This window comes from Pezoporus occidentalis, unplaced genomic scaffold, assembly GCF_034315485.1.
Source record: "Pezoporus occidentalis ecotype Australia unplaced genomic scaffold, CSIRO_AGI_Poc_V1 ctg222, whole genome shotgun sequence".
Lineage (NCBI taxonomy): Eukaryota > Metazoa > Chordata > Aves > Psittaciformes > Psittacidae > Pezoporus > Pezoporus occidentalis.
Genome location: NW_026914095.1, coordinates 297,917 through 313,901, shown reverse-complemented (window position 1 = coordinate 313,901; position 15,985 = coordinate 297,917). Strand labels below are relative to the sequence as shown.

At 41.4% G+C, this 15,985-nt stretch overlaps 1 protein-coding gene across 1 annotated transcript in view; it reads right to left on the bottom strand.

Moving 5' to 3' along the window:
• Positions 1-15,985, bottom strand: part of LOC134164641 (transmembrane protease serine 11E-like) — a 41,905-nt gene that overhangs the window by 8,041 nt on the left and 17,879 nt on the right. The window contains exons 4-5 of the mRNA XM_062620643.1: positions 12,396-12,463; positions 9,092-9,255 (exon numbers count right to left, since the gene is read on the bottom strand). Of these exons, the coding sequence (XP_062476627.1) occupies positions 9,092-9,255; positions 12,396-12,463 (232 nt within the window). The remainder of the gene's footprint in view (positions 1-9,091; positions 9,256-12,395; positions 12,464-15,985) is intronic.

Genomic DNA, 15,985 nt, shown 5'->3' with positions numbered 1-15,985 from the left:
CTCATTCATTCCTTAATGTGACATTAAGCAGATTAGGATAGAAGAAGGAAACAAACAGAACTCAGGTGCATGTACAGCTTGACTGCAGGGAATGTTACAGAGCAAAGGCAGGGCCAGGAATGCCATACATGCATGCATCTGCTGCTTTATTTTGTAAGAATAGGAGATGAGTTATAATTGGACATTTATATAGCAAGTCTTATTCACTATAAACAGGAACTTTTCACATACATAACAAAGATAAGTAAGTTTTTCTGGTGGGCAGGCAAGAACTTGCAAGGTCCCCTTTCCAGTAAAAATGCTCACTTTACTTCCTCAATTCCTATAAAAGAAGGAAAACCTTCAAGTACCGATGCTTTTGCATTTCAGGAATGTCGTTTGTATGCTGGAATTTCCATGGATAATATGGTTGGTTGTTGCCAAGTTCCCTTACCTCAAAATGACCTAATACAAGATGGTAAAAGCTAGGCCAGCAGAGGGATTCGGCGGTGGCGTAAATATTACTGTTTAGTAAGTTACATAGTGAGCGGAAAAAAATGAGTGCTGAGCTGTGCTAAGGATTTGTCCTCTTCACCTGTATGTTTATAATGGCAAGAAGTGCTGTGAAAAAACTGGCCCTGCTTATTTCTGGTGATGAGCATCCAGTGTTTTCCTAGAAATTCATACGACCTTCAGAACTAGCTCCTAATTTGAGTCACTCTAGTATTTTATAGCTGGGAACTGGTAAGAAACCAACAATGAAAGAGCACCTTTTGCCTTCAAGTGCAATATCGATAATAATGGTTTTTAGCTCCTCTCTGGGTGGAGAGTCATTTACCTCATAATGCCTAATTATAAAGCCTGCAGTCAATTATTAGCACTTACATTATGTTGCAAAGCTCATCGAGAAGACAAAAGGAGCAACCAGCTTGTTCAAGTGCAGTGCCGGAAGCAATTCAGTTGGCATGCTCTCACTGCACTGAGTTTGCTGTGAGTCACGCAGCTGGTCGGCAAGGCACCTGTCTGTATCTCTATTTGCCTTTTTATGAGGCACCTAGGAAGAAGTACAAACCTCACGTAGGCAATATTTTACCCATTGCTTCCAGCTGCACTGACTTAGAATTGGAGAAACAAGTCTTACACACACATACTGCAAGTTTTACATAGCATGCCTGCAGGGCTTTGGATTTTTAGCATATTTTATGATATATCATAACTATGCAGCCAATGTACTCTCCCACCTACCTACTGCTGAAGGAAAAAGGGCAGTGACACCTGTCAATAAATTCAATGCTGTATTCATCATAGTAGGGGCACCACTTTATTTTAAAGACCTGCCCTGACCATGTATCCCACACCGGGAGCTGGAACACAAGTAGCAAAGACAACACCACAGCAATGTAGAGAACCACAAAGTAAAGGGAGTTGTTAAGAAGTGAAAGCAGGCCTGTTTGGTAACAGGCCCAGAAACCCACCATGCAGATCAGGACAAGTGAAATTATGGGCATAATACCCAGGACTCAAAACCAAGATCCCAAACCCAGAGCACACGTATGTGTTTGGAAACATGAACTAACTGACACTATTTTGGGTGAGCAGAGCCCACAGTACATCCCATAGAATCATAGAATCAGCTACGTTGGAAAAGACCTTTAAGGTCATCAAGTCCCGCCGTTACCCCAGGACTGCCAAGACCACCACTGAACAATGTCACTGAGGGCTTCATCTACGCGGTTTTTGAACACCTCCAGTGGTGACTGCACCACTTCCCTGGGCAGCCAATACCTGACCACCCTTTTGGTAAAGAAATTGTTCCTAATATCCAGTCTAAACCTGTCTTGGCACATCTTGAGGCTGTTTCCTCTTGTCCTGTCACTTGTTACTTGGAAAACAGACCTCTACCTCACTACAACCTCCTTTCAGGTAGTTGTAGGGAGCGATATGACCCCCCCTGAGCCTTCTCCAGACCGAACACCCCCAGTTTCCTCAGCCATTCCTCATCACACTTGTGCTTCAGAGCCTTCAGCAGCTCCACTGCCCTTCTCTGGACCCGCTCCAGCACCTCAATGTCTCTCTTGTAGTGAGGGGCCCAGAACTGAACACAGGATTCAAGTAATGAACAATGAGTATTCCCTCATCAACCAAGCCTATCACTTTGTCACAGAAGGAGATCCCATGAAAAGCAGGAGTCCTTTGGGTTATACAATACTGCTGAAGATCAGGTTGCTCACTGGCTTGCCTTCGTTTGTTACTAGCTTGACATTTTGGCCTGGTCAACAGCATAGCTGCTAACAGAAATGCCAGCCAACATGTTGCAAGCCCTGCCTTGAAGCAATCACTTGTAAGGCACGAGAGACAATTTCGCTGCCCTGCTCATCTAGTAGTTGCCCTAGTTGTACGCACTACCAAGAAAAAGCATCAATTATTAACAATTAAAGTGTCATATCTTGTCCCAGCCACATACAACTGCAAATACAGTTGTGCTGCATTTAGGAAAACAGTGTTCAAGCTTCCACTGTAAACAAGAACAAGTTCAACTTGAACATGCACTGCCTATCTGTAGAATGGAACTTGCTATTAAATTGAAGCTTGCCTAACTTAAAAGAGAAAACTAATGTTTAAATTAAAATCACAGCAATCTACTGAAATGTGACTTAGGGATTTCATCTTTCGGAAGAGGGCTCTCTTCTCCAACTGGACAATTCTGTTAATACAGTTATTTTTCATATTTAGTAAACAGAATAGCCTTAAAACCACTTAAATTATTGGGCTTAGTTTCCAACTAATGAGAATAGTGACTTGCAGTTCCTATTTAAGATTAATAACATGTCAGTAAATAACTTTTATTTTACTCTTCAACGTATGTGTTTTAGCAAAGAGAAAGAAAAGGGGAGTAAGCAAGAGCAAGAAAGCATCTTTATTTTGGGAACTGTTTGTATGCAGTAGCAAGTTAAGGTCAGGATTTTAAGGGAGTTAAGTGCCCAAAGCCCATTAATCTATTTGCTGACCATCTAAATATTTGCATTTCCCAGTTAACTGCAGCGTGACCACTTCTTTCGGAGGGATTCAGAGATTCCTACAGAAAAACACTTTGCTCACTTTGCCACATCTGTAGTATCAATGTCACTGTATCAGAAGGATTAATCTTGTGTCCACTGCCTCATTTCATTTTACTCACAGAGACCAGTGTTTATATTAAAAGGAAAATAACAGGCAGAACTCAGTGGCATAAATGGACCAGACATTATACCGATGTAGTTCTAGCAAGGCAAGAAAATGCATTATTAGGGGATAGTATGCATTTTCAGTGTGGAAAGGTCTAGAGATGGCTCCAAAATGAAAGATGAGAAATCAGTTTTAAAAACCTGATACAGCTTTACCCAATTACATAATTTTCACACAGATGCTGATTCCCACAAGAAACTTGATTTTCTTTAAAGGTTTCCAGCTGTGATTTTCTATGTGTCATATTATAACTGCTAGCTTCAAAGGCAAACTGCATGTTCTATCTCTATTATCAAGTTCCCACATTTTGCATGTGTAAGTTGTTTTTTTGCACAGAGAAGGCAAGGTAGAGATTATCTAAAATGGGGTATGAAGGGAGAAAAGGGTTGTAAAGAAAAAAAGTAAGAAAAAGTGCGTGCTTCAGTACTAACACCACATTTTTGTACATGCATTATTTAAAGCACAGCATTATGAAATGCACCAGGGAGCAGAGGAAGCATTTTCCCCACTGTTCTTTGTCACATTTTAGTAACAACTTCCTTGATAAGAGAGAGAATTACAAAGATCTCAGCTGCATCAGAAACAGGGGGCTCACCTGGTTGACTGTTAGCTAGGCCAACAACAGTGCATGCAGGTAAAAAAAGGATCGCTGGTAAGTTTCAGTAGGTCCCCAACTGAGACAACTGAGAGGAATGTCACAGAGTGCATCTGTCCTGCAGTGCAGGCAGAGGTGGGGATAATAGCTCTAGTCTAATACATTTAAATTATATTAAAGACCATGAAGGCCCAAGGTTTGGGGATAAATAGGGAATAAGAGCAGTGACCAGCAGATTCAGTCATGTTCCAAAAATTGTACCCAAAAGGAAATGCAGGAGTTTTTTGAAAGATGGGAAAACATGAGCTCTGGGCTCAGCAGGAAAGTCACGCTTTTGTGTGGTTACATAGTGCATGTGACTGTCACATAGTTTAACCCCAGCAGGTAACTGAGTACCACGCAGCCACTTGCTCACCCTCTTCCACCCCTGGTGGGATGGGGAGAACTGGAGAAAAGGAAGTAAAATCTATGGGTTGAGGCAGTGTTTGATATTTGAAATAAAATATAATAATAATAGTAATTAAAAGAGAGACAACAAAAAGAGAGAGGGAAATAACCCCCAAGAAACATAAGTGTACATGATACAATTGTTCACCACCCACTTACCAATGCCCATCCCATCCCTGAGCACCAATCAGTGGCTCCTGTCAAGCCCTCCTCCCCGAGCTTATGCAGTGAGCATGGTATGGAATATCTCTTCGGCTTGTTCAGGGCAGGTGTCCTGGCTTCTTGTGCACCTGCTTACTGGCAGGTCATGGGAAGCTGGAAAGTCCTTGACTTTACGCACTACTCAGCACCAACTAAAAATCCGTGTGTTATCAACATTGTTCTCAAACTACAGCCAAAATATAGCACTGCACTACTAGGAAGATTTAGTCTACCCCAGCCAAAACCAGGACTACAGCCTAAAATGTCTCTCCACTAACCTTCCAATACTCTTGCCACTCTCTCAACAGGAATTGCCTTCCTAGAGTTATGCACCCTTGTAGAAGTAGCAAAACATGGCTTAGATACAGGTGATGCAATTCTCATTCCTCCAACAACAGAGTAACGTGGTAGAGACAAGACAAAGACCTTGTACCTCTAATTGTCCCTGTCACCCAGTCCTTCCCTCCCTACTTATGTCCACTGCTGGACTTGTCCTTGCATCCACAACTCCCTCTGCCGTCAACTACATCTTATTGCTGTCCATGAGGACAGAGGTCCACACCTAACAGCATACTTACAACTCCTCCCCCTGGGCATCCTGCAGCCCAAGGAGGGATCTTTATGACCCTGAACCAGGTCTGTAGCGTGTATCCAAGCTAATACAGTTTTTAGCATTATCTTTCTTCGTGACCTACACCCATGCCCCAGCTCTAATCAAAGGTCTCACTACAGTAGGGGCAGCCTAAATCACTTGCAAGCTCTGCAGGCAAGGCAGAGGAAGGGAAAATCAAGAATTGATTAATGGAGGAAATCAATTAAATCAACATATCTGGGTCATATTAGTCAGACCAGGATGATTTCCTGCTTAATTCCTTCATCAGAAGCATGTGCTTGAAAAATATTAATTTAAAAATACATTTCAATCAGCCTCTCTAGACTGTTGCAAACATAAAAAGTACCACCTTGTGCAAAACTAATGGCATTGAAGTGGAGAAATGTCAGATCTCCACTGTATTTCCCAATGCACAGGTGCATGTCCTGCTTCATTCCACCAAGCTGTTGTTGTGGCTGGTAAAGTACAAAAAACCAGACTGCTACATACATTGTTTGAAATGAAACATTCCTCAGTCATCCAGGACAGACACTCATTGGCATGTTTCCCACAGAATACTCAATAAAGAAGAATCTGTCTCCTAGGTTCTGTACTTTGCAAGAAGCTTTAGCAAGCCCCAGATTACAGATAAATAGAAATAGTAGCAGTTGACTTGTTGATCAAAACCAATTCATGACTCATTGTTTATAGTCAAAAGCCTCAGCTGTGCAACAGGTGGGAATACATCCCGCTTGCTTTGAACAGTGCCAGTGATCTCGGAAGCAGTCTCTTTCTGATATCAGAAGTACATTCCCAATAACATCTGGGGAGACTTCCAACCTAGCTGGCAAAAGGAAATAGTCTGGCAAGCCGCTCTAGGCTTTGCATAATAGGGATCCAGGCTGTGAGGTGACTCTCCTCCTAACCAGGAAACCCCTGGGTAAAAAAGAAATCAGCCTTGTGGGAGGTCTCTTTGGTGCCAGAGCTATGCAGAGGACAAACTGCAAGACCTTCTTTCAGTGCCAGTGGAAGAGCAAGTCCCAACGTGGGTGTTTCTAAGTGACTCGTGTTTGATAACCTCATTTTGCTGGCCCTTGCACTGCTGTTCAGAAAAGATAGCACTTGGTTTGCTTGATTCTGCACTGAAAATATTTGGGCTTCCAATGGGGTTTATACACAAGTGCAGAGATCACCTCCTATTTTCTATCAAAGCTATAGTGGAGGCCTGGAGATCCCACTGTCCTTGACCAGGGAACTATGAAGTCTACCTACAGAAAACAGGGACTTCAGTAATAACACATCTGAACACACACCAATACAAATATATTTTTGCAGCCCTATATAAAGAACATCTACTTTTTTTGTGACAATACAAATCAGAGACTATTATTCTGGTTTAATTCTGCACACTTACTATTTTTTCACTTCACATCTATACGACCAAGCTTTTCTCTCTTTTTGAAAAGACAAATCAAAACAACTAATAAAATGTTGTCAGTCTAGATTTTATCCCCTCTTTATTCCCAATCCTCAGGAATGAAGCGGCAAAGCAAGTTGTACCCCTGATCTGGCAGACTACCTGGTTTTGTACTACTGCCCTGAACTGCAGCTGAAGATCCCCAGTGTTACACCCAATTTGCAGGAGTTTGTTGGAGCTGATTGTCAAAGCAAACACTTTTGACTGAAGTGCAAGTTGAGACACAGTGTTGAGCAACAAGGTGATTAGATCCAGGAGGAAGACTTAGGGAGCTTCTCCTTATCAGACCCTCCTAATAAATGTAAATAAGTTCCTGACCTGGATTTGTTCAACTAGTTAGCTATGTTTAGCTAAACTAAGCTGTATCATGGCCCCTAAATTAGAACTTTTTGATAAGGTGGTTACAATGAAAATGTTAATTATTTTTTACAGGCCATTATGGAAATATTCTGAGATTACCTCAAGATAAATAAGGATTCCAGTTGAAAGAACTATCAAAACCACAATGAAACAAGATGTAGAAACCTGTTGCAGAGCATGGAAAAATCTAGGCCTTCTTAGCTTTCCTTGGTTTAAATACTAATGTTGGACAGGACATTTCAGAAGGGGAGAGAGAAGTGGGAAATGCAAAACCTAAATCCTTACCTGAACTTTCAGGATCTGTTGAAAATTGTCACTTCTCCCAGGTGTGAGGAAGAAGATGAGCTTTATGAATTGAGACCTGCATCTCTTCTAAAAGCACTGGAGTGCTCTCTTCCATGCCCTTCACTTGAGTCAACCTGGTTTTCTAAAACAGCAGCGCCAACAGGAGCTTACCTAAGCCTCATAGCACTGCTGAAATCCCATTAGCAAAGAAATATTCAAAAGGAATCTTTTGTTGTTGTCTCCTAGAAATGTCAAGGTATTGTTTATGTTCCTTCTTGTCACGTGTATCCATTGCACAATGCTAGCCCTGTAGTGAGTAGTAGACCTGTGTAGTCAGTGTTTTATGGTTAGGCTGGGAGAGCCAAGAAAAGCAACACCAAGTTTATCAGACAAGTTTATCAAAGTAAGACAGAGATGCCATCTTCTACTGAGACCAAATATTTAATGAAAACATTGTGATTCAATTATGTCAGCTAATTTTTCTAACTAGCAACTAGTGCATTACTGCAACAGCCCTGGTGCAGTTCAAGGTCAACTAAAACAGAGTTTTGAGTCACTTCCCACTCAAATAAGAGCAGCTAAGCAGGCAGCTCAATGAGAAGATCACAGTCCTTTTCTAACAAGAGTTTTTTTTACTCCTTCCAATTTTATCCTTTCTGAAGCATCAACATTTACTAAATCATGACCGGACTGCCTTTAAAACAAACAAACAAACAAACAAAAACCCCAAACAAATAAAAATCCCTCAAAAAAAAAAACCCAAACCTGTTTGTTTGAACTGGAACTACTGACATAAAACAACACTGCAAAGAAATGGTGATTCTTTGCCCAAAGGGATATCACCGATCATCCTGAGGCATTCCAATGGGGAAGACTGGTTGACCCATCAGGAAACAACGGGTGTGTGACAGCTTATATCTGAGTTCCACTGCATTACTGCAATGCCATGTGCCCAGTTCAAGCACTAACAGAGAGAACAAGTGGTTGCTCCTGATCATCTCTGAGTGAGAGGAAACCTGCATCCATCCAGCACGGAACCTGGCCCAGGCTTCTTGTTCTTTCACACAGCCCTCTGGCTTCTATAAGATCTCTGCTTGTTTAAGTACCCACCTATGTGCTGCATTGTCACCCTTGTGCTTAGGACTAGGCATAAGGTCTGCAAAAACAAATCGAGCGAGTATCTGTTCCTTCCTTTCAACTAGTGACTCACTCTTGAAAAGTCTGACACCCAGAAAAACATATGGACTATATATAATTGAAGCCAAATCAGAGACGAGCGTTTAAGCTTGCATAAAAATTCTCTAACAAACCAGAAGTGTAGAAAAGGAGGGAAAGCGGCCTTTCAGTGCTCAGTATTTTACTAAATCAAAAAGGTAGTGCTGTTGATTTTCATAGGCTGCAGATGCAGGTCTGCTTTCCAAAGAATGGGTTATATCTCCAGCTGAGAAGTCACACAGGTAATAAGATTTTCCCTTTCATTCCCTTTCCCTGGGGAATTTACAATGATTTTGATCTTCCCACCAAATATTATTTTCTCAGTGCATTGTCTGTTTCCCCACTGGCATCCAAGCATAGTTTTTGCACTTTCAAGCTCCTCAGAGAAACAAAGACCTAGGGAGCATGTTTATGTTGCTGTGTACTGAAGCACCATGGTGAGGCTCCTACTCTTTGCCCTGATAGTAGCATCAGGTTTATATTGCAATTTGGAGGGAGGCTAAGACTGTACTGTGAGGCCACAAAGCAGCTGCTCCTGTTTATCTATATTTAAGACATAATTGAAATACTTAGGTGGGGTTTATATATTGCCACTGTCATTCAGGAAAAGATTGTCATTCAGACTCAGTAACAGCCCCCATCAGAAGGGGAAAATCGAGTCATATCGATCAGGACAGGGCAAGAACTACCTTTAAGAGAGATGCAACATACTTACTTGAGATGGTAGAAGATCTGACATTTATCCGCAGAGGACCTGTGTATTTTTTCAGACCCCTCCGTAAGATCCTCTCAACTTTTTCTCTCAGTGCTTCTCTAGAATCCGTGGATGAGAACCAGAATGTGAGCAAAGCCTCTGCCATGACACCATCAGCATCTGGGCTACAAACCAACAAAACAGTCTGGTTACCCTCAGCCCATTTCTGCATTTCTTAGTTTTTATCTTAGCTCTCCTGGGAATGGCAATGTAACATAAAGGGTTAGATACATTTTTGTACATTTTTTGGGAGAAAGAATTGACAAAAGGAATCTGAGCAAATGCTGAACGGTCAAATGTGTCTTAGGATAGAAGATGGCCAGATACCTTCTGTGGGCAAATGGACAGACCAATGTTATAATGGAGTCTAAAAAGCAGTCACCGACTATGTGCTTGGGAGAGGATGCAGGAGAGAATGAACTGATTTGATTGCAATTAAAAACTAGATAAACAGCACTTCAGAAACAACAAGTAGACGGTTAATGGTATCTATGCAGACCTTTCCAGGGCCCTGTACATACACAGGAGAAACATTCCCAATCATCACCAAAAAGGTATTTGAGCAAAAGGGGAAACACCACGCAACCCAATCCTACCACTGCAACCACTTGGGAGAATATGACTAATAACCTCACATTATACAACAATAATGAAACTCAGCAGCTCACTTGGACTGCTTATCACAGTCCAAGAGATGGATACACAGTTCCACAGTTCCCATGTAAGATCAGATGAAAGAAAAGGAAGAAAAAGAAAATCTTCTAATGGACTGCATTCACCTGGCAGTAGTATTTATTTTTCCTTAAAGCATCAGATACTGCAAGAGACTGAATGCCAGACTACAAAGGGTCTAATCTGGTGTAGTAAATCTTGCTGTGTTCTTGTAGATGGCTTATCCTTGGTCATTACAGAGGGAAGATAAGAGTGTGTACCGAGAGCCTTCTCTCCTGTGCTTTCTTCTACCTGAGCCAAGAAGCAATGACACAACAGGTGGAATCAGTTACTTTGTATAGGAGGCAAACTAAAAGCGGGTTGCTCTGTCTGAAGCATCATTCAGATAGGACAGAAAAAGGATAAGATCTTCCAGTTATACCTCACTATCTTGATAAGTTGTATATAAGGGAAACATAAGAAAATTAAAAATACAATGCAAGTAGCTTATACAGAAGTCGCACACTCAGGCCACAATCTTCAAAAGGAACATGCACAAAAATGAAAAAGACGTTCCTGATATTGCCAGTGAAGGGCAAATAAAAGGCCACGAGCACACCAACGCATGCTAAGTGTTCAGTAGCTGAGTGGGACATGTTCCTTGCCTCAAGGATCTCATAATTGAGACTGAGTAGCTCTACGTGAACTTTCCAACAGGCTGTGTTTTCCCTTTGTGCCAACTTCAGCGTGACTGCCACTCCATTTATTTTCCAGATATTATCTGATCCTACTGTGGGTGTTGCTCTCCATTTCTGAGGTGTTCCCTTGCCCCTCCCCCCCCCCCCCTTCCTGTGCTGTGCCACACTGGAATTACCATATCAACTCTTGCAAGCACACCACACCTCTTGAAACCCTCAGGTAAGTACAGCCTGCCTTGAATCACTCACTGTATAGCAAAGGTCCAGAGCCAAATGCACCTTGTCAAGATTTGTTTTATCTTTCTCAGTGGGCATTATTATTAATGCATTGCTTATACTGAGCTAAAAAATATGCACGGTACTACTTTCCATACAAACTCATAGCTGTGACCCTGCTTAAAAGAACTTGCAGTCTGAGCAAGGCATAAAGATTGCATATTAAGAAAAGCAAACAAGCTTTGGTGCATACAAGTCTTGCATCCATCACAGCAAACGTCACAGCTCAGACTGTCCTTGGGAACAAGGAGTAGTGAAAAAATACTACTTCTCCCTACAGATTTTCCTCTGAGATAATTAAATCACCTTGTATGCGCTTACAGAACTCTGGCCAGTATAAAGAAAAGTTTCCTAAAGCTACATTCAAATAATGACTTGTGTGTAACCGGCGATTAAGCTAAGGGAGAGAACAAGGCACGATGTCACAAACCACAGAAGAACAAAGAGAAATACATTCACAAGAATAAGATCTTGGTGCTGCTATTATTGGTCTTGCAGCTTTAGTGCGTGATTATTAAGACATTCAAGTTTTACTTGCAAAGCAATGGGCACTGTCACTCAGGAACAAGACCTCAGTATTACAATAGGCAGTTCTATGAAAAAGTAATTTTCTACAATCAACAGTGATCAAAAAAATCAAATCAAACATTAGGTATTATTGGCAAATGACAGAGACTAAAAGAGAGAAAAAAAAATCCCATTGCTCAATGATAATCCCAACCACAGGTCTGAAGCCTTCATCTCAGGGACAGCAGACCTGGAAGATACAGAGCGGAGTGACAAAGTGACAAGGAACAAGTTCCTGCAAAGAATGGCTGAGCAGGCAGGGACTTTCAACTGGGGGAAGATAAATAAATAAAGAGAGTAGAGCTCATGTGGCACAAGAGAGAAAAGGGATATGATGGGAGTGTCTGATACCACTAATTGCATGGAGAGGAGGGATAGAGGTAAGCTCTTCAACACCTCTTCTAGCACAAGAACGAGGGGCCACTGAATGATCCAGAGAAGGTGGCTCTTCACAAGTAATTCTTCTTAAAGGACTAACACACATGAATTGTAAGAGTCCAGGGGAGACTGAACAAATCCTTGGAAAATAACTCCAGCAGTTACCGCTAAACAAACCACAATGGCTTCAGGAACTCCCAAGTGGTAAACATCTGAAGGTAGGGAGCTTACCAAAAAGCAGTTATACATATCTTTTGTGCTGCTACTGTTCCCTAGGCACCTACTCGTGCCCTTTCTTAAAGGGGCAACAGCGACTAGTGGGATCTTCTCAACAAGCACAGCTATGCTTGGGTTTTATGTGGCAAGCCCAGCACAGCAGCAATGCTAGGAGTAAAATAACATGTGCATTATAGTGAAGGAAATAGTTTTGAAAATGCTTTTCCTTTTTAGATAGCTCAAGTTATATCTGCTTTATTAGCTATAGCTTGTTCAAGATCTGAACACAAACTTGTATATAATTTGGACTAACTGAAGTTTATCTTCTCCATCAAGATCCAAGAATAAGAATATGCTCAACTGTGGATTATGCTCTGGTCTTACATAAAATACACTTTATTGAATCAGATCAAACGGCTCTCTAGCAGGGCACATTTCATTTTAGCTCAGCTGCATGCATTTGTTATAATCTCACATACCTCACTCTGATTAAGCGTGAACGGATGTATTTTTTCCTTAAAATGGAATTGTAAAATGTCTTGTCGATCTGTTGAAAAAAGAAAAATATAAGATAACAACAAGTCTCTTCATCAGGGTCTGTAGTGATAGGACAAGAGGTAGTGGACTCAAACTAAAACAGGGGAAGTTCAGGTTAGATGTAAGGAAGAAGTTCTTTACTGTCAGGGTGGTGAGGCACTGGAATGGGTTGCCCAAGTAAGTTGTAAATGCTTCATACCTGGCAATGTTTAAGGCCAGGTTGGATGGAGTCCTGGGCAACATGGTTTAGTGGAGGGTGTCCCTACCATGGCAGGGGGTTGGAACTAGATGATCTTAAGGCTCTTTCCAACCCAAACCATTCTATGATTCTAACAAGAAAGGAGAGAAACTGACCTATTGCTGGAAGGAGCATTCAGAAAGCAGCATTTAGTTACAAACTCATGGTTTACAGAGTCAAAGTAACACAATCGAGGCCAGCCTCTAGTTACATTTGCCACAGACTTTTCCTGTTTCCCATTTGTCCCAAGGCACATCATAAAAAGTTGACTCGTTTTTCTAAATACCCTATTACTACATCAGTGTGCCAATATAGTGCAGTCCCATCCATTCCCAGACACAACAAAGGATATTTAAACATCCTTGAAACACACTGCTGCAGTCTCCCAGAGCACAGCCTCCTAGAGGTGGCCTACCGAAAGGCTGCAGCATGCTGTGCTCTGCACTGAGCCTCTCTTGTTGGGGTCCTTTCTCATATAGCACTTATCCTTAGACCTAGAGAAGTCTATAGCAAAAATACCAGTGATCTGCCCCTGTGATTTGCCACATGCTAGAGGGATTGGCAAGCAATTCTCATCAGAAATCTAGGACTCATAAGGAATCTATCCCCAAATGACATCTTTGCTGGTGCCTGATTAACCACATCCTGCTTTAGGCTGAATGTTATCTCAGCATTGCACGATCAGTCTGAGACAGCACAGTGTGATATAACATGGATGAAATTCTGCCAGGAATAGCTCAGGATCACTGAAGTATTGAGAAACAGCAAAGTCACTAGTGAGTTATGCAGTTCCTCCTATCATCAAGAGCCAGTAAATTGAATGTGTTCTGTAAACATCAAATGCATTACAGGAAAAAATAATCCCTATGATGTATAAATGCTTTACAGAATCATGCAAGTTGTCTTTTATTTGTAGTTTTTAGCCCATAAAGGCTGATTTAGCCAAGTCTCCAGATTTTCTGTCTTCCAAAGGGACGAAGAAAAAAAGCAATGGCTCTCAAACTTACATGTTGTGTGTTGAAATCTTTCAGTTACAGAAACAATCACGTAAGCATGAAATCTGGGAGTGATTCCTCCCAAAGAACACAAAGAAAGACCTGCTTTCCAGACTTGGCTGTCATAACATGAAGCCTCATGTCATTACACAGTGATACTGAAGCAGAACAATTTCAAGATAAAAGCTACACATTGTTTTAAGGTGGTTTTAAGCTTACATTCTTAAAGAAAAATAGAAAAGCTCTTAATGGTCATGCACTGAGCTGGTCTTTTGTCTTGCTCTTGCTGTTACTTATACATTTAAAACAGACAAATTTCTATGGGAAAATATATCGACTTCAACAAGCTACTATAAATAGGCAGAATGTACTTCATGCAGCCTATTCCAACACCACCCCCCTTGGTTATTGGAAGTATTTGCCCTCAGACAAAAAGTTATTTTTATGTTATTTTTAATGATAACATCTGCTTATCATTTTGTGCACAGTGTTAACTGCTTCACTGATGAGTATGTAAGCAGAAGCATGCAGTTAAGCAGCACTGCCAGCTTCACGGCATGCAGTGGCATGTGCTATCTTTGGCTGCACTGCCACTGAGACCTTCTGAGATCTCTGGGACAGGGACTTGTTTGCTGAGTGCTTTGCAGACAAAAGAACCTTGAGGTAGGCTGAGGAGACCTCAACCTTTTATATTGCTAAAAAGTAAAGCAAAAGCAGGCTGACTTTAAGGATTTCAATTGAAGAAGGCAAGAATTCACAATCCCTTGCAAAGGGAGAGTTAACCCTTTATCTCCTCCTGGCAGTTGTGTTTTCAAGATACCTGTGCTGTCTCATCTCAGAGATTGCAAGTTTTTTCACTTGAGTTTCCACTGTATTTCCGCAGCAGACACAGGGATCCTTACTTCTGCCACCCATTCCCTTGTATATCTTTGCTATAGCCTGAGCTATGTGGTTGTGTATCTTATCAAGGAAGACATGCTAGCCAAACATTTGCACCATGGCCCCTATCTCTCACCTTGCTGATGAATGTTTGACATTGACAGATATGAATCCGTCGCAAATCTCAACTTTCCTTCAATGATGATTTGGCTAACTGAATTAATAAAAGTAATCTTTATATTCATCCAGATCTTATGTGAAAGCTCTAAAAAGATGCCTTCAGATAATAACTTTAAAAGATTAATGTTCAGTCTCATGTTTTTACTGTTCATCTTCTGGTAAAGCCTTTAACACCTATATCAAACACTATACATCTCTCCAGCCTGTTTATAGCTTTCTTTTTAGCTTGAGCCACAACCCTGGAAGCAAAAGCAGCTAGAATTTTGTCCAGTAACTAGGTGGGACCTGGTCCTGCCTGGGAGAAGCATCTACACTCATTTTAAGTACTTTGCTTTGATTATAACCACTCATAAGTGACCCTGTCATGACCAGATCCCTCAAATTCACCACTGATTAATTGCATCTCACTTTTTTTCCTGGCCCTTGTCTAGCAACTGCTCAGTGGTGACAGTTCCTGCTGTAGGCAAGGTCTATAAGCATTCATAACCCAGCAGCAAGTCCAGCTCAATTGAGCAGCATTTTCCTGACAGCCTTTATTTTAGCATTTGTTCAACAAGCTTTTCTTTAAGTTAACACTTGCTGGCTAGTTTAGCTTAATGCCATCTGGTACTTCCTCAGTGTAATTTCAACCCCCCTATCATTTCAACAAAAGTTCTCTGCATGCAGTATAATTCACTAAGACAAACTGGACCTCATTCCTGAACACTGGTCCATGTGTGCCAGTGCAGGAACTAACAGTGGCTAGCACCAAAGATGCAACAAGAGGGCAAACACAACCACAAAGGAAATTCTGCCTTGTTCCTTGCAGCTGAAAGTTTCTTTACACCTTGATGAATAGGACCCATTTTGCTATTTGATCTTGAATAACTCTGGATCTCATCATTATCCTCTTTTTCTCATGTCACACCATGGCCACTCTCTGAGGCCTGCGAGCAACCTACTAAAATCCTCCCAGTTTCAGAGTCATCCAATATGCCCTGCTTCCCAGGGACCCCAAAAAAATGCAATCTCTGGAAGTAGGTCACATAGTCTGGACCTGACCCAGCAAGATTGGCTGTGTCAGCCCTTGCTCTCTCCCAGCACACACTGCTCTGCACACAGGGTAACAGGATTTATTTTTGATAAAGCTAGTAAATAAATCCAGTATAAAATTTTTTGATAAATCTCTGAAATCAGCAGAACTTTCCTCTGGAACATTTGCAGCATTTACTTGTGTGAAGCAGAATTACTTGTGTGATGT